This window comes from Triticum urartu, chromosome 3A, assembly GCF_056163025.1.
Source record: "Triticum urartu cultivar PI428250 chromosome 3A, HENAU_Tu73, whole genome shotgun sequence".
Lineage (NCBI taxonomy): Eukaryota > Viridiplantae > Streptophyta > Magnoliopsida > Poales > Poaceae > Triticum > Triticum urartu.
Genome location: NC_141875.1, coordinates 57,297,361 through 57,317,020, shown reverse-complemented (window position 1 = coordinate 57,317,020; position 19,660 = coordinate 57,297,361). Strand labels below are relative to the sequence as shown.

Sequence of the window (19,660 nt, the reverse complement as noted above, 5' to 3'; positions counted from 1 at the left end):
CAATGAAAATAGTTCGTTGGATCTTGATCGTAGTGATACACATAATCATAATATTGAAACCAAAAGAAGCAAAGTTAATAATGATAGTGCAACTTATTTGTGGCACTACCGTTTAGGTCATATTGGTGTAAAGCGCATGAAGAAACTCCATGCTAATGGGTTTTTGGAATCACTTGATTATGAATCAGTTGATGCTTGCGAACCATGCCTCATGGGCAAGATGACTAAAACGCCGTTCTCCGGAACTATGGAGCGAGCAACTGACTTATTGGAAATAATACATATTGATGTATGAGATCCGAAGAGTGTTAAGGCTCGTGGCGGGTATCATTATTTTCTGACCTTCACAGATGATTTGAGCAGATATGGGTATATCTACTTAATGAAACACAAGTCTGAAATATTTGAAAAGTTCAAAGAATTTCAGAGTGAAGTGGAGAATCATCGTAACAAGAAAATAAAAGTTTCTACGATATGATCGCAGAGGTAAAATATTTGAGTTACGAGTCTGGCCTTCAGTTAAAACAATGTGAAATAGTTTCACTACTCACGCCACCTGGAACACCACAGCATAATGGTGTGTCCGAACATCATAACCGTACTTTATTAGATATGGTGCGATCTATGATGTCTCTTACCGATCTACCACTATCGTTTTGGGGTTATGCATTAAAGACAGCTGCATTCACGTTTAAAAGGGCACCATCTAAGTCCGTTGAGACGACACAATCTGAACTGTGGTTTGGCAAGAAACCAAAGTTGTCGTTCCTTAAAGTTTGGGATTGTGATGCTTATATGAAAAAGTTTCATCCTGATAAGCTCAAACCCAAATCGGAGAAATATGTCTTCATAGGATACCCAAAGGAGACTATTGGGTACACCTTCTATCACAGATCCGAAGGCAAGACATTCGTTGCTAAGAATGGATCCTTTCTAGAGAAGGAGTTTCTCTTGAAAGAAGTGAGTGGGAGGAAAGTAGAACTTGATAAGGTAATTGTACCTTCTCCCTTATTGAAAAGTAGTTCATCACAAGAAATCTGTTCATGTGACTACTACACCAATTAGTGAGGAAGACTAATGATGATGATCATGTAACTTCAGATCAAGTTAATACCGAATCTCGTAGGTAAACCAGAGTGAGATCCGCACCAAAGTGGTACGGTAATCCTGTTCTGGAAGTCATGTTACTAGACCATGACGAACTTGCGAACTATGAGGAAGCGATGATGAGCCTACATTCCGCGAAATGGCTTGAGGCCATGAAATCTGAGATGAGATCCATGTATGAGAACAAAGTATGGACTTTGATTGACTTGCCCAATGATCGGCGAGCCATTGAGATTAAATGGATCTTCAAGAGGAAGACGGACGCTGATAGTAGTGTTACTATCTACAAAGCTAGAATTGTCGCAAAAAGGTTTTCGACAAGTTCAAGGTGTTGACTATGATGAGAGTTTCTCACTCGTATCTATGCTTAAGTCTGTCTGAATCATGTTGGCAATTGCCACATTTTATGAAATCCAGCAAATGGATGTCAAAACTGCATTTTTGAATGGATTTCTGGAAGAAGAGTTGTATATGATGCAGCCGAAAGGTTTTGTCGATCCAAAAGGAGCTAACAAAGTGTGCAAGCTCCAGCGATCCATTTATGGACTGGTGCAAGCCTCTCGGAGTTGGAATAAACGCTTTGATAGTATGATCAAAGCATATAGTTTTATACAGACTTGCGGTGAAGCCTGTATTTACAAGAAAGTGAGTGGGAGCACTACAACATTTCTGATAAGTATATGTGAATGACATATTGTTGATTGGAAATAATGTAGAATTATTCTGCAAAGCATAAAGGAGTGTTTTGAAAGAAGTTTTTCAAAGAAAGACCTCGGTGAAGCTGCTTACATATTAAGCATCAAGATCTATAGAGATAGATCAAGATGTTTGATAAGTTTTTTTTCAATGAGTACATACCTTGACAATATTTTGAAGTAGTTCAAAAATTGGAACAGTCAAAGAAAGAGTTCTTGGCTGTGTTACAAGGTGTGAAATTGAGTACGACTCAAAGCCCGACCACGGCAGAAGATAGAAAGAGAATGAAAGTCATTCCCTATGCCTCAGGCATAGGTTCTATAAAGTATGCCATGCTGTGTACCAGATCTATTGTATACCCTACACTGTGTTAAGCAAGGGAGTACAATAGTGATCTAAGAGTAGATCACTGGACAACGGTCAAAATTATCCTTAGTGGAATAAGGAAATATTTCTCAATTATGGAGGTGACAAAAAGGTTCGTCGTAAAGAGTTACGTCGATGCAAGTTTTGACACAGATCTGGATGACTCTAAGTCTCGATCTAGATACATATTGAAAGTGGGAGCAATTAGCTAGAGTAGCTCCGTGCAGAGCATTGTAGACATAGAATTCGCAAAATACTTACGGATCTGTATGTGACAGACCCGTTGACTAAAATTATCTCACAAGCAAAACATGATCACACCTTAGTACTCTTTGGGTGTTAATCACATAGCGATGTGAACTAGATTACTGACTCTAGTAAACCCTTTGGGTGTTGGTCACATATCGATGTGAACTATGGGTGTTAACCACATAAATATGCGAACTATTGATGTTAGATCACATGGCGATGTGAACTAGATTATTGACTCTAGTGCAAGTGGGAGACTGAAGGAAATATACCGTAGAGGCAATAATAAAGTTATTATTTATTTCCTTATTTCATGATAAATGTTTATTATTCAAGCTAGAATTGTATTAACCGGAAACATAATACTTGTGTGAATACATAGACAAACTAAACGTCACTAGTATGCCTCTACTTGACTAGCTCGTTGATCGAAGATGGTTATGTTTCCTAACCATAGACATGTGTTGTCATTTGATTAACGGGATCACATCATTAGGAGAATGATGTGATTGACATGACCCATTCCATTAGCTTAGCACCCGATCATTTAGTATGTTGCTATTGCTTTCTTCATGACTTATACATGTTCCTATCACTATGAGATTATGCAACTCCTGTTTGCCGGAGGAACACTTTGTGTGCTGCCAAACGTCACAATGTAACTGGGTGATTATAAAGGAGCTCTACAGGTGTCTCCAAAGGTGAATGTTGGGTTGGCGTATTTCGAGATTAGGATTTGTCACTCCGATTGTCGGAGAGGTATCTCTGGGCCCTCTCGGTAATGCACATCACATAAGCCTTGCAAGCATTACAACTAATGAGTTAGTTGCGAGATGATGTATTACGAAACGAGTAAAGAGACTTGCCGGTAACGAGATTGAACTAGGTATTGAGATACCGACGATCGAATCTCGGGCAAGTAACATACCGATGACAAAGGGAACAACGTATGTTGTTATGCGGTCTGACCGATAAAGATCTTCGTATAATATGTCGGAGCCAATATGAGCATCCAGGTTCCGCTATTGGTTATTGACCGGAGACGTGTCTCGGTCATGTCTACATTGTTCTCGAACCCGTAGGGTCCGCACGCTTAAGGTTTCGATGATAGTTATATCATAAGTTTATGAGTTTTGATGTACCGAAGGAGTTCGGAGTCCCGGATGAGATTGGGGACATGACAAGGAGTCTCGGAATGGTCGAGACATAAAGATTGATATATTGGACGACTATATTCGGACATCGGAAAGGTTCCGAGTGATTCGGGTATTTTCGGAGGTACCGGGGAGTTACGGGAATACGAGGAAGAAGCAATGGGCCTTAATGGGCCTTAGTGGGAAGGACCAGGAGGTGGCACGCGCCCCTCCCAAGCCCAGTCCGAATTGGACAAGGGGTTTTGGGCGCGGCCCCTCTCTCCCTTCCTTCCCCTCTTCCCCCCCTTTCCCCCCTTCTCCTAGTTGGACTAGGAAAGGTGGAAACCTACTCCAACTAGGAGTAGGAATCCTACTCCTCCTTGGCGCGCCCACAAGGGTCGTCCGGCCTCCCCCTTGCTCCTTTATATACGGGGGCAGGGGGCACCCCAAAGACACACAAGTTGATCCTCGTGATCATATTCTTAGCCGTGTGCGGTGCCCCCTTCCACCATAATCCTCGATAATATTGTAGCGGTGCTTAGGCGAAGCCCTGCGACGGTAGAACATCAAGATCGTCACCACGCCGTCGTGCTGACGGAACTCTTCCGCGACGCTTTGCTGGATCGGAGTCCGGGGATCGTCATCGAGCTGAACGTGTGCTAAAACTCGGAGGTGCTGTAGTTTTGGTGCTTGATCGGTCGGGCCGTGAAGACGTACGATTACATCAACCGCGTTGTGCTAACGCTTCCACTGTCGGTCTACGAGGGTACGTAGATCACACTCTCCCCTCATTGCTATGCATCACCATGATCTTGCGTGTGCGTAGGAAATTTTTTGAAATTACTACGTTCCCCAACAACATGACCAATCTTTGGATAATTCCTTAATAGCACCTTGATCAACTCATAAACTCCTTGAAATCAACACATGGACTTCAAAAAATGCCTATGGACAAATCCTTCCAATATAACTCAATGCAACCATTAGTCCATAGAGAATGTCATCAATTACCAAAACCACACATGGGGGCACCGCATGTCCTTTCACACGTGTAGGCATGGCCCAAGGCCCATGTGCAATGCACACACCCACACAACCCAAGTCACTCTTGCTTCTACTCCCAGAATCACTCTCCTAGACTGGTTTTTGTCCCCAAAAGGACCTTCCAATCTTGGGGTTAGATCTATTGCCACAAGGCCTGCCTACATTGGCTCTCCGACAGGTGCTCATGTTGGCTTGTATCTCCAATGCATGATCTTCTCATTCTAGGCCTCCCTAGTGCTAGCACGATGTGTTTTCCACCATAAAAACATCGCTTAGGGAGCCCCGACGAGGAAGCCTGAGCAAGCGACGACTCGACCGCTTGGCGCAGAACCACCAAGTCTGCACTAGCCCCTCACAAACATACGAAGCAGAAAAACAGTCCACTGCTCCCCAACAGTGAAATAACCCACATGCATGGGAGCTTCTATTTAGCCAACATGGGGTGGAAGGACGGACAAACGGTGCATGCCCTAGGATGGTCGCTTTGGCTCGCTGGCCATTAGGCCTAGTTGGGCCTTGTCCCATCTGGAGTAGCGAAGGGAAACAAACATAGAGGAACAAAAATTTGGATAAAAAGTAGATACTCTTGAAAAATAAAAGATATTCACGATTTTTCTAAAACATTGCAAAAATATAAAAACATGAATTTAAATATTTTCATGAATTTTAAAAAAAATGCTCACGAATTTTGAAATGTATGCAAATTAAATAAAATTTTGAATTCTAGAAAATATTCCTCGAATTTGAAAAATATTCATGAAATTGGAAACTATTCATGAATTTATAAAAATATTTCTGCATTTCAAAATAGTTCTGCAAGTTTTAAAAACGTTCATGAATTAAAAATGTTTTTTGAATTTGGAAAAATGTCTGTGAATCTTAAAAATATTCCCCAATTTTAGAAAATGTCCACGAATTCAAAAAAAATCATGAATTTTAAAAATAGAAAAAATGTAAAAAGAAAAAGGTGGTTCAAGGACATATAGGACTTTCCTAGGGATCAGCGCCGCCTTCAGGTGCGAATATGCCCAAGCACAACCCATAACTAATCCTTGCCCGGATAGTGGGTCCATGAATGCAAAGACGACCTCGATGCCCGAGGAGGCTCCATTCTCAGCAAGATTAGAATATGTTCGCTTGCATTGCATGTACATATGATTTTTCACCGCTCGTGTGCATATCAATATTTGTTTTGTTTCATCGTACCATATCTTTTTCCACAACAACTCTCTCAACCCTAGCCGCCGTGAAGTTTCTCCCCATGCTGCCACATCGGGACCCATCATCTTTCCCATTCGGTGGCCTCGTCGGCTGCAAGAGGAGTGGGGACCCGTCCGTCTGTTCCCTTTTTCTATTTAGGTTTTGTTTTCCCAATGACATTGATGAGGTGGTGGCGGCGGTGGCGTGCTAGAATAAGGTCTCTTTGGTCTCTCTCTACCTCAACGGCATTCGATTTGGCGTCGACGAAGAGCCTATGAGAGTTTGTGTCCCCAGATTTGTAGGCTCTCTTCAGATCAGTTGGTGTGTCCTTCAACGAGAGCAATTGTCTCACCATTGATGCGACGACTTCGACATCTTCTTTTGTGTTGTTTTAGGGCACGGTCTGACTTCTCCAATCATCTGGACTGGTGGTAATGGACTGCCAGCCTGTTTTGTGTAGGGTGATGCTCCAACCGATGCTTCTACAACACTTCCAGATCTCGTCTTAAGGGGTTAGTGGTTATTGCGGTCTTCAAAACCTAGTATGACAAAGCCGCTTACATGTGTCCCTTTCTTTTACCGTTGGAGTGTTGGTTTAGTCCAATTTCCAATCTCCAACGGGTAGCCTACAATCACATAAAGGTTAAATCTATTGAGATGTCATTCCAATGTGTTGTCCATTATTTTTCTTATTTATAAATATCAGATATAAGATGCTTTTCGGGTGTATTTTTCATTTCTTTTAAAAGGCATATGTTTTGTTTTGCCTGGGGTGAGAGGTGATAAAGGGATGGATGGATGGCGCGCGCGAGGGAGAGGTGGCTCGCTGGGAGCCACTGAATTGATGGCGAGGGCAGGCGGAAAACACAAGCGCGTGTGCGTGTCGTCTAGTCTGCCTGCTGCTTGCGCGCTCCCCCTCGCTCGTTGCTCTTCCTTCCTCGGTTGGTCGTGGGTGATCCGTCACGTCAAGTCCCAGCAACAGCAGCAGCTACCCTACGTACCTCCCGTGTTTGAACGACACGGCAAGGTACGTACGTACTCCCCCGCTTTCAGTTACGAGCGCAGTATACTCTTTTTCTAATAAAAAAAGTGATGCGGTTAACCCATGCATGTGATGTCCCCGCTAGACGACCTACATGTCTCCTTCTAGCTAGCAGGAGGGTACTTGGAGAAGCAGCTAGCTATACATGCATGCTACGTAGTGTTGTATTTGTACTTGTTTCTGTGCTCTAGCTGTGCAGGAACAGGTTACTCGAATACGTACGAGGAAGCATGACACGTCTAATCTCCAACAGTGCATCCGTGCAATGTGTGCATGCGAGGAAATCAATGCATCATGCCTCGCAAGAAAATGGTGTACTAGTGCATGGTGTCCGCTGTGCAGTAAGAATATGTGGGATTGTGAGGACGAGATTAATTTTCTCATCAAAAAGGGGAAACTAAGAACGACGACGTCTACATTCTCTGTATGCAACTCGACAGCTATTTTTGTACTACAAGCTAGTATCCTAGTACAAACAACTCATGCATGTCTAAAGGGCGTTTGTACACTACACGTTATCTACAGCAACTTTTTATCTATAAAAGTTTCCACTCTCCATCACCCGAACGGTCCTTATAATGGGCCCCTCTAATCATGACCTTATAGAAGATTTCTCATGCGCAAAGCTCCATATGTTAATGTTATATTTGTCACATCGGTTCACCAAGTAAGAGCGTCTAATCAGTTTGGAAAGCAACAACCATCGTGATCGAGAGAGATGTCAAGAAAAATGATCCATGGTTGGGAATTAAGCACTCAGTGATTGGTGAACCGGAGAGAGTCCATCCGGGCGTAAAGACACAAGTCATTGGCGTGCTACTACTTCATTTTCACAATGTCAATGTTTAACGCGTGTACGTGTGCATAAGTCAAGTTCAAACTAGTGCAAATCCATCACTCAAAAAAAATGTGTCCGCGCAAAAAAATATAGTGAAGTCCATGTTTCTCATATTATGAAGAAAATAGTGATCGGTCTTATATTTGTTTATAGAGGGAATACATTCTTTTCGAGATGCAACTCAGTTTAACATAGGCTACGACCTCATTACAGAAATTTTTTGGATTCTACATGCATTTAATACCATATGAATATCCCCGCAAAAAAAAGTACCATATGAATATACGTAAATTCTTGCTACAATTTGCCCAAGTCTAATGTGCTTATGGAAAAGAAAAAACGTGGCATCATTCTTTTTGTTTCCGAATGAACAATTTGCTCAAGTCTAATGTAGTTATGGAAAAGCGAAAATGTGCATCGTTCATTTCTTTTCCGGATGATTTGAATTTCAAGATAGCACACTATGGGTGCCACACGATGTAGCATCATTCTTAAGTCTTAACCCTCAAACATACTGGATCGACTATTCTCCTGCCCATTTTTGTAGGCAAAGGTTTCTATTTTTTTCAATATAATTTAACTCATAGAAAAATAGTGTTTAATAGGGATTACATTGAATCGTGAATTTGTTTTCACAGGTGTAGATGCTCTACTTACGTATAAATTTCCTGAACTAATATGTTTATTTGGGGGCTAAACGAGAAAGACAAACATGTGGATCTATAATAGACCAGTACATTTATTTTATTTTTGAGGTGCACAAATGAATATATTTATTGAGAAATTTTACATATATGTAGGACACATCTATACATGTACATGTGGAATCTCTTAAAAGCCGTTCCAAAATTTCAATATATATTTTTATGAAAATTCCAAAATACTGCACTCCACTATGAGCCTATAATGTTGTGTTTAGGACAATAGAATTTATATATAGGAGGTAAAGCGTCCTATTGTATTGCTTAAAAAATCAATGCTTCAAATAGGGACTCAAAATATACAAAAGATGGAGAATTTGGATATTTTTTATAGATATTGAATATCTATAAGGATTTTTCTTTCAAAGTAAATACAAGATAACACGTTCGGATGATGGAACCTAGTTTAATTCACTTGTATATATACTCCCTCCAGTCCTTTTTAGTCTGCATATAAGTTTTGTTCAAAGTCAAAGTACCTCTACTTTGACCGAACTTATAGAAAAAAATATCGACATTCACAATACCAAACCGATATTGTTAGATTCATTATCAAATCTAGTTTCATAGTATATATATTTGGCATTGTAGATCTTAATAATTTTTCATATAAATTTGGTCACACTTTGCAAAGTTTGACTTGACACAAATCTATACGCGGAGTAAAAAGGACTGGAGGGAGTACATTACTAAAATTTTGGGCATAAAAATTTGGTTCAAAGGGTAAAAGGGGGTGATTAGTTAGTTTCTTGTATGTAGCACTTTCTTTGTTGTTCTTGAACATAAACCTTGTTCAAATTTTCTATGAGTTAATTAGTAGCCTATATTGTTTGTTTTTCTTGTACATAAAACTTTGTTTCAAATTTATATTAAGCAGAAGCGTCTCCTGTTAATTAATTAAGCTTTTTATAGGAGGGCCTTGGGGGGGGGGGGGGGGGGGGTCAGCAGCAATAACTGAGCAAATTTCAACACAAAACCAAGAAGCAAATAGTAAAATTCAAACTTGTGAAGGAATAAACAAATTCAACACCAAAAGATCCAGACCTGATCTCAGAGCAACACGTAAGCATGAAAAGTAGCAAATCAAATGCCCAAAGAAAACCCCAGTTAATCCCAGCGAAAGAGAAATCTCTAGATGATCGAATAAATACATGTACAATGCACACAACAGTGAGATCCATAAAAAGATCTGGGACCTATAAGAATAGTGCCGAGAATACTGCTTTTCACATGCCTTTACAGTTTACTAACATGGAAGGAGAAGAATGTCTTCAAAACAAATGATGTGATGCCTTCCATAAAAAACTGTTTTAATCTTCGTCCCTTACTATTAAGCATCTCAAGATGATATATCTGGAGCATATATGCAAGCATAGGCCACTGGTGCCTATGACATATGATATCAGATGCAGATCATGTAGCCTTTAATTAGCCCCCAATTAACCCACATTAGCTCAGGACTCCTCAGTCCCTGATGCATGCAAGCATGATCTTTTCACAAATCTATGTGCTGAGAGTGCATTGTTTATTTGGCCGCCTAAAGGTGGGTTCTTTTCTCATGAGCAAGCATGCTATGCGTACTAATGACTGATTGACTGATGCATGGATCCTGCGGAACCGATCGATTAATCATGAAAAGAAGAGAGATCAAGCTAGATCTCGATTCGATTACATATAGAACTCCAAAGTCGACCCAAAGTATGGCTTGCACAACATGCAGAAAGGGAGACACTGACATATATAATTCATGTTGGCTATATATAGATAGATTCATAGATAGATTGCTTCTTAGCTTAATTAACCTGGGAATGAGCTAGCTCGATCCCATCAGTCTCCCCGAAGCTTCCTTCCTTGAGCGTCAAGGCCGGCCAAAGCGCACATATCATTCTCCACATCCATCGGTCTTGAGAGTAGGAGAGGTAATCCACATGCACTGCACAAGGCAAGATTGTAGCACAGATAACACATGAAGCTGCATATATACATATGCATGATTACAGTGCAACAATTTACTCAAACGGGCCACTCACTGTTGGTTGGGTGCGCCAGTTCACATGCTGCTGTCGCCTCCTTCCTTGTGATCCATCACAATGCTCTCTGATCCTGAGGTGGTGGTGATGGTGCTAATGGCGTTCACAGCCCAATTCGCCATGGAGGCGTAAGGGATCTGCACGGGCGCCACCTCAGCGGCGACGCTGCCTCCAGCGTTGTTGCTGCTCCGCATATTGTAGTAGCAACCGGCAGAAAGAGGTGGCTGTGGCACTATCGCGTCCACAAGCCCGAGCCTCCGGAAGCCACCGCCACTTCCGCCGCTGTACATGCCGCCGCCGAGCTGCCCGGGGCACGGCATTGCGGCGGATGAGAGCCTGCCGGTGGGGATGCTGGCCGTGACGACGGGAAGCGCGGTGGGGATGCCACCGAGCTCGCCGCAGGCGTAGCGGAGGAGCTCGGTGTGCGCGGCGTCGAGCTCCTTCTGGAGGCGGTGGACCTGGCGCTGGAGCACGGAGATGGCGCCGACGCAGCCGTAGACGGGGTCCTTGACCCGCGCCTCCGCCTCGTAGGCCAGCGAGCTAACGGCGTCCTCCCGCTGGTGCGGCGGCAGCTCGTTGAGCAGCTTGGTCACGTTGCTGGCGCCGAACACCTTGTGCACGTTGGCGAACTTCTGCGGCTCCTCCGGCGGGAAGTAGGGCGCGAACACGCAACCAGGGAGGCACTTGCGCCGCAGGAACTTGCACGCAGCGCACGGCGCCCCGGCCCCCGGTGTCGTCGGAGCTGCGACCACCACGGAGACGGCGGAGTTGCCGGTGCTCGACGGAGATGCCATTGCCAGCGACCTGTGTATATACACCAATTTAAGAGAGCTGTCAAAGGGTTAGTCATTTTCCCCAGAAAAATATTCGTTTCTTCCGATGCTAGCTAGTTCTAGGGTTAGGGTTTGTCCTGGAGTGAGGATCGTTCTGGGAAGGTAGAAGGAGATTAGGGTTTGGGAGCTTAAGGTGTTCTGATCTGATCTTTGCGAGCTCGACGCAAGAAATGGGGAAAATAGGTGTATCTTTTTCTTTCTTTTTTCAACTTCACAACAAGGAGGCACACAGAAAAACTGTAGATTCATTCATAGCAGTGGGATGATTTGACATATGGCTGCTAAAAAAAATCAATGAAAACAAATGCATGTAGAGCCTGATCCACTAGCTGTATGAAAGCATATGCGTGCATGTATGATGATATGGCACAAGAAGCACAGATTTCCAAGTAAAAATAGCATGATGTTTGCTCAAATCTCAAGAAGCATGAACAATATAATAGTGGCAAGAGAAGGACAGGCTGCAAAATTTTCCTTTCTTCTCAAATTTCTCTGAGGCGCATCTAGCTAGCGAGCTAGCAAAAGACCCTGCTCATCCTTACCTCTTTGGGGTCAACTAGCGGAGAGAAGGATATAGATCTGATGATCTGACGAAGGCGGGCAAAGAAAATATTTGGGAGAAATTTCCTCTCCCCTTGTTGCAGCCCGTCTCTTCCAAGATTCACAAGCTTCACAGCATGGCAAGGAGGAGAGAAATTTTGAATGGAAAAACAGGCAAACAAACAGGAGGACTAGTTCTTGTCTCCTTGGCAGTGAATCAAAGAATTGTAGGAGGAGGAGCTAGCACATGATCAGGCAGGACAGCCTAACTACTGTCTCTCTGGCAGCAGTGATCTGTGGGAGAGAGGGGGGAGATATAGAGAACAGCTTCTCCTCCTACAACAACTGCAGCAAGGGAAAGTTGAGGTGTGTAGACAGGAAAATAGAAAAGCAAGCCAGTATTGAGTGAGGGAGCCAGATAGTTGAAAGAATAATGTGGAGGCGTTGCAAAAGGGTGGGGGACGGAGGGGAGGGAGGGAGGAGAGAGAGGGTAAACAGATAAATAAGGACAAACTGGGATTAATTGGCAGTACAAGCAAAAGTGTGAGGGTGACATTGCCACTACTCGTAAGAATATCTACAACAGTGCCTCCTCATCTCATCACCATTCGCAAATAGTTGCTGTTGCTGCTGGGTACGTACTAGCTCAAGAGTTCGTATGTATACTTATGTTTTCTTATACGTACATACATGTATATATGTATACACACATGTACGGACCTGATAAATATAAGCAAAAATAATTAGCCAAACGTGCCCTTGCTGCAGAATAGTAATACATGATTTTGCAAAAAAAAAAGAATAGTAATACATGTATGTGTGTACATTAACCCAAGAAAAAATATATTCTTTTTTCCTTGAAAAGCAACTTATATGCATGTACTCGACCCCTACCGGCCTATATCATCATGCAAAGGACAAAGCACATGCGAGTAATATGTACTATGCATATTGCTTTGTAATTAATGATGGGTATAATTAATAAAACTAATGGGAAAACATAAATATGTCAATTGCTAGGTAATAAAAACACACTTCCAAGGCTAAGAAAATACACTCAATTACTATTGTCGACAGTACATGATCTTAATCACTCAAGCTATGCTTAAAACAAAACAAAAAAGCAATTAATCATCAGTGCTTCCGGTTTAGAGTAATCATGCACTCTCATGCATAAGTGAGCTTAATTATTCCTAATCCAACGCTTTGCCTAAGCAAGCTGCACAATCATAAACAAGCCGACGATACGTAGACACTCACACCCGTGGCGATCAGTAGCTAGCACAGGCGGGGTGTGCGATTGCTGCTGTTAACCAATTAATCATTTGTTAATTGCTTCCATCTCATAATCAAAAGCGCGGCGGTATAATTGGCAATCATTAGTGAGGAACCCATCAGATACAAGTTAGGTCATTGGCATGCATCGTGTTCCAGTTTATGCCTAAGGAATTAAGTGAGGTTCTTACAAATCAGGTCTAGCTAGCTAGCTACCCCTAGGGATGTTCTCGGTTAATGATTGAATTTGGAGCCGAGCTACATCAGTCTACAGTGTGTAATAAATATCAAACATTGTCCATGTACACGTTAAAGCAATAACCTACTATTTCCGTTCCTAAATATAAGTCTTTTTCCATATTCCAATATGAACTACATACGGAACAAAATGAGTGAATCTACACTTTAAGATATATATGCATGTAGTTCATATTGAAATATTTAAAAATACTTATATTTAGGAACGGAGGGCATAGTTGTCATAACAGATTTCATTGGTTATACTCGTTCTGTCCAAAAATAAGTGTCACTGATTTAGTACAAATACAAAGTTAGTACAAAGTTGTACTAAATCAATGATAGTTATTTTGGGATGGAGGAAGTATATTATATGATCACAAAAGAAAATGAATTCGCTCATTATAAGGCTTTGTTTGATTCTTTCATTTTCTTACCACATGTAACGTCCAGGTTTAAATTACTTAATCCATGGCAAATACAAAGTGCTTACATACAGCAGACAACGGGCAAAACAAAATAAACCAAAAAAAAGAGAAACATTACTTGAAACAATGAGATCATCACCCACTGGTGTGGCCATCACCAACAAGGAAGCTAAGGTCTTATTGGGGGAGGTAAGAAAGAAAGAAAAAGTGCAAGGCATTAGAGCATCTACAATCGGACTGGGCTAATTTGACCCTTTATACATCTGCAGACGCGTCTAGATGTTGTGTTTGTGTGTCCAATCCAAAACCTCATTTGTCCGTGCATACAGTCGTGCCCCCCACTTTCCCCCCTATATGTTAGGTCAGAGGACGGATTGAGGGTTTCACCCGTGAATAGGGGTAGTTTGTGGGGGGGGGGGGGGGGGGGGGGGCTCGGCCTATACATGGACATAGGGGGGAGCATCAACATTTTTTGGATCAATTGTGAAAGCTAGGACTTGAACTTATGACCTTAGGCCCTAATACCATGTTAAGCTGGCAATCCACATATACACTTCAACCCCCTCTCTCACATGTGACAGGGAAAGTCACCACATGGATATACTCAGACGTATGGTTCAAGAAGCCTATGCCTGGAGACAGAGGGGGCAGCAACAATTTTTGGATAAATTGTGAAAGTTAGGACTTGAACTCAATATCTTAGGCTTTGATACCATGATAAGCTTCATGCATTAGTCAATGCAACCAAAAGTCTGAACGGATGGAAAGGACTAGGCAATCCACATATACACTTCGACATATCCAACTCTATACCACGATTGTGCATGACGCGGGTGGAACGGAGAAGGTAACGGCAATTTGGCTCCCGCTGGTCTTGAAGGAACATCCTAGTCTTGGCTCATGAACCTGCCTCAGTCATCTATCAGCTTGCGGAAGGAGTTGCGCGACAAGTTTGTCGCAACTTCCAGGTCACTTGCAAGCCTCAGTGTATATTCAGTGCTTCGGTGCTCTCCTCGTCATGATCCAACGTTCGGGAGAGACCTATGTCGGTATATTCAGCGCTTAAGTGAAGTGTGCAATGCCATTCTAGGAATCTCCCTGCAGGCCATCATGATCGCCTTTCGTTTAGGCATGTAGGGCAAGAAGATGCGGGAGAAGTTGGGTGCCAAGACCATTCTCACCACTATGGAACTACTCCCTCTGTCTCAAAATAAGTGACTTAACTTTGTACTAACTCTAGTACAAAGTTGTATTAAGCTTGAGACACTCATTTTGGGACGGATAGAGTATTTGCCTTGCATATAGTACTTCCTTTGACATATACATATAGCTGCTAGAAAAGGAACATACTATTAAACTAAAACCATGACATTTATTTTGGATGGAAGGGAGTAGGAAATAACTATACTTGATATTAATGTACAATTTGCATCTCATTAATCCAAAAGATAATTAACCTCCGTTCCAAAATACAAGGTACTACCATTTTCAAAGGCAAAGGCAAAAAATTATGTTTGGCCAAATTTATATCAACATCTATAATATCAAACAAATAAAATACAAACAGATATTTTATGAATAGTCCACCCCCAAATTATTGTAGAAGAGTAACCTGGAATAAAGATTTTATTTATTAAAAAAAGCAACAAGATCAACTCATAAAGACTTCCAAAGATACTATTTGCTCCTAAAATTAGTGTGAGATAAAAATAACTTTAAGAGGAGCTGAGGTTAGACTTGTGCTCACGGCTCCGCGCAAGCTAGCGCAGCACACAGCTCCCAGCAGATTATTTAACTGCTGATTTATTTTACTTTCCAGGTACGTCGACGGCGAGAACACGTCGTTGTTGATAAAATAATCCAAAGCACATGTGGCCGTCGATGATGGCCACCAAACGTACTGTTGCATGCCATGCTAGCAGCATCGGCTCAGATTTTGTCATTTATAGAGGTACGTGCCTGAAGTTTATACGTACTCTACGTAATTAGCAATTTTGCATCATGACAAGCAAACCATCTCAGCAGCCCGTAATTACTACTTGCCGCAGAGTTTTCAAAGCCAAAAGGATGTTTAAAAGTAGCCATGATCCAGGCTGGCCAACAATCATACATATCACCGAGAACATTCAAGTGATCCGCGTTGGTATACATCAAGCGTCTGATTTCGGAGGAAGAAAAACAGAGAAAATTGTAGTGACATTGTATATCCTCATGATCAGCTTAATCCACCTCATGTGCTAGTTTAAAGTATGCGACTAATAGCTACAGCAGTACTAAGAGCACTGTGAGAACAGTGCTGTCTGAACCAGCGGTAGAGCTACAGATATGGTTGGGGCAATTGAACTCCACAAAAGAATAGTCAGGTCAATATGAGTGATCAACACAGATGAATCGTGGAAAGGTTGTTTCTCAAGGAAGAAGGATACGTCACGGTCTCCAAGAAGCCAAGAACAGACAAGCCTAGATTCACACCACTAAGCTACTCCTTACCTGAGAACAGTAACAGCACGCCCTAAGATGAGGCAGGCTACAGCACTGCGATATATATATATATATATATATATATTAACAAAGGCTTTTGTAGTTTAATTAATGGCCTCCACATGCCCAGTACAATGATGCCGCATGACACACGCGACGTGATGTGCATCAAACCTAAAAAGGGCTAAATTATGCCATGCGATCGCACAGGCAAGAGATTTGATATCATCTCACCTGGGGGCCATTCATGCATGCTTACATGTAGGGCGTGTCATGCTATCAGTGATTCATAGTAGTAGCATATGATTTGATTAAGATAATGCAGCGTAAGCAGCCACAAGCTAGATCCTCTCCCAAGATCCCCCATCCAGGAAGAACACAAACAAAGATCTCATCCGCAACCGCAAGCGTCTTTCTTGCTTTCCTAGTACGCGCACAATATAAATTGGATGCTGAAATCCACCGGCCATCAAATCGTTGGACCAAGACCGGAGAGCTGCCGCTGAGCTCCGTCAGCTAGGGCTATGGCTTAGGCCCGGCACTTTTGTGCCCTGGCTGTGTGCAATGCATGCATGGGCGCAGCCTTTCCCAGGCTCACGACCTACCTGTGGAACCTATCCACCATGCCTGTCCCTTTATTTGAGCTGCAAGCTAGCTAGCCTGCGACCCTCCCTGGCTGCAACTATTGCCTCCAGCAATATTAACACTCGTGTCGTCCTCCCCGCGGGCGACACGGGCGAAACCCTAGCCGCCACACCAACTCCCCCTCCCCAGATCTCCCCTCCCTCCGCCGCCGCCGGCAAGCGCCACCGGGCAAAGCCCGCGCGGCGGCGGCGACGGCGGGGCCTTCCTTCTTCTCGCAAGGTCAGGGCAGCGCGGGGCTACTTGGCTGAGGAGAGGCGTGGGGGCGCGACGGCCGTGGCGTGCAGACGCCGTTTGGTGCGGCGCGCGAGGCGAGCAGGCGTGGCGAGCGCGGCCTGCGGGCGTGACGGGCGCGACGGCCGCGGCGCGCGAGGCGAGCAGGCGCGGCGGGCGCGGCCTGCGGGCGCTGGCGGACGCGGCGGCCGCGGCGCGCGAGGCGAGCAGGCGGGGTGGGCGCGGACTGCGGGCACGACTTGCGGGCGCGACGGGCGCGGCAGCCGCGGCGCGTGAGGCGAGCAGGCGCTGGCGGACGCGATGGGCGCGACGAGCGCAGCGCGCGCGGGGGCGTGGCGTGCTGGTGCGGGCGCGGGGGGCGCGGCATGCAGTGCGGGCGCCAGGATGCGAGCTCGGGCGCGTGGGCGCTTCGGGGTGGTCGGGGCAGTCCCTTCGCAGATCTGGCGCGTTTCGCGCGTCCTGCGGAGGTGCCTGCCTCGCTGCGGCTGTGACAGTCGCCGAATCTCGTTGCCCGGGCTGAGTTGGTGGTGGCAGTGCGGTGGGGGTCGGCGGATGCGGGTGGGCTCTCCTTCAAGCATGTTCACGCCCATCTCCTGGAGTAGCGGCGCCTACGGGTGGTCAGTGCCGACGGTAACGGCGCCTACGGGTGTCGTCTTCCTCCTTGGAGGTACCGCTGTGGAGCTCGTTTTGCTTTTCGTACCTCATAGCTTGTGGTCTCCGGGTGAAAACATAAGATTTGGCTAGTCCAGATGAAGGGACGGCGTTGTCTTCGATATCACTCCCTCCTTGGAGGCCCAGCGATGATTCCCGATGGTGTACATGGCTTGTCGGTGGAGCTTGGATTTGTGGTGGTGCCGGTCTTTTTTCTTTCTTTTCTTTTTGCACTAGCCTTTTGCTGTGCTTTCCTTCTCGGAGGGTTCTTGTAACGCTTCTTCTGATCAATGAATTTGCAGCTCTATTGTCAACGTTTTAAAAAAAAACTATTGCCTCCAAGCAAGATCCCTAATCTTTCAGTGGAACCAGCCGTGTACAGGCATTTTTGGGTGGTTAACTCTTGCCTAAGTTAGATTCTCTCCCGGGGGGAGAACAGGGACTTCAGCTTTTGAGTGGCAAAAGGACAGGTGCGTGAGTAGTTTTGGTGGGCCATGCATGCATGCCCAATGTTTTGAGGGCCGTGTGGGTGTGGGTGTGGCTAGCTAGGTTGAGCAGGACTGGACCCCACCACGTCGTAGCGAGGCAGCCGTCCGGCTACTACCAGTACCACTACCACGACCAGACCCTGGGCCGGCAGCCAAGAGCCAGAGGTAGATGAAGAAGATCAACCGGCAGAGAAGCGGCCAGGCAGGAAAACTCGCTGGTGAATTAGCACCAGCTGGTGTGCTTGCGATGCTAAAGATCGAGGATGGTACTACGTGCTGCTAGTAAGTGGCGTGTTGGGGGTGGGGTGGGGGTGGGGAAAGCACGGATGGATCAGCGGATGGGTCCTCGCGGTACAGAGGCGAGGTTGCACCGCACTGTGGGAGGGCACAGTCCCTTTGAATTCTGGTCACAAGGGGCGGAAGGGTCGCGGTGCCACGGGCGTGCATGGCATGGAACCCGTACTTTGTCGATCGATTAAGAGAATCCCGCACTGTCTGTCTGGCCCGGCCCCATCGCCATGGGTGGGGTGGGGGTGGGGCTGCCCAGCTGTTTTTATCAGCGCTGCCGCCGTTGCGCTTCAGTTTCCAATCCTTCAAGCCCGGCCTTCCCGATCACAGGATCAGCGCTCTGCTTTGCTATCTGGTGTGGCGCAAACAAGCAGAGATAATAGTTGCCAAATATAGAATCACTGGCCTGTGTGCCTGCAGAGCCCCACGTTGATTGTCGAGCACATGACCGTGTTTCTGCTGCTTTGATTATTATTGGGGGCCGATCATCCCCGGCCGTGACATGATCATCTGACGCCATTTCGTAATAATTATAAACATCACCCTTGGCTGCATCTGGCCCCTGTGCCAGTGTGTTTGTGTGGAGCCCGGGCTATTCCTGTCAATCAGTTTCTGTGTTGGCCTATCACAAGTCCAGATTAATTAGGTGACCGGCATACCAAGGACGATATATTAAATTAAAAGACCTCTTGTGCAGTTTCATCACTCGCAGGGAAACAGAAGAATGTAGATGTTGCGCTGCTTATACACTGAGCCCACCGCATCTTCATGTGTCCAAGGCTCTAAGCTGGTGACTGTTTTCAATCGTCCATATATATCCTCTTGCATGTAAGCCCCTCGTATTTTTTCTCCATCCTCCTTATTGGTGGCATGCATGGCAATCAAGTCCAATCTCAATCCATCTCCTTTTTCAGCAGGCTAAACTTGGATCAAATCCCAGAATATATTGATGAATTACGTAAAAATGCATTTGCTTCGATTGTAAGTTCCCTCCCTCTCAAGTATCTGGTTTGCTATAAAGCATAATCACCATAGCACAGTGCATAGTCCTCCCTCTGCACAAACCCTTATAGCCACCACAAGGATAAATTATTGCACCTTTCAGTGAACTAGCAATACATTGGACTCGCAGTCATGTGATTGGTTGGCTTTGGGGC

The 19,660-nt window shown here is 44.6% G+C and overlaps 1 protein-coding gene across 2 annotated transcripts; it reads right to left on the bottom strand.

Moving 5' to 3' along the window:
* Nucleotides 1-9,981: 9,981 nt before the first annotated feature.
* Nucleotides 9,982-12,236, bottom strand: LOC125547923 (LOB domain-containing protein 10). Of its 2 annotated transcripts, none has more exons than XM_048711657.2 (3): nt 11,782-12,236; nt 10,407-11,237; nt 9,982-10,309 (listed from the first exon to the last, which is right to left on the bottom strand). In XM_048711657.2, exon 2 carries the CDS (start codon nt 11,198-11,200, stop codon nt 10,427-10,429), a length of 774 nt encoding a protein of 257 aa, XP_048567614.1. In that variant the 5' UTR covers nt 11,201-11,237; nt 11,782-12,236; the 3' UTR covers nt 9,982-10,309; nt 10,407-10,426. The 2 variants fall into 2 exon arrangements, with proteins under 2 accessions (XP_048567614.1, XP_048567613.1); XM_048711656.2 differs by having other exon boundaries at nt 10,407-11,210.
* Between the last annotated feature and the right edge of the window lie 7,424 nt (nt 12,237-19,660).

What these genes read in the sequence shown, in the direction of transcription:
- LOC125547923 (XM_048711657.2), bottom strand. Translation starts at nt 11,200, where the DNA reads ATGGCATCTCCGTCGAGCACCGGCAACTCCGCCGTCTCCGTGGTGGTC.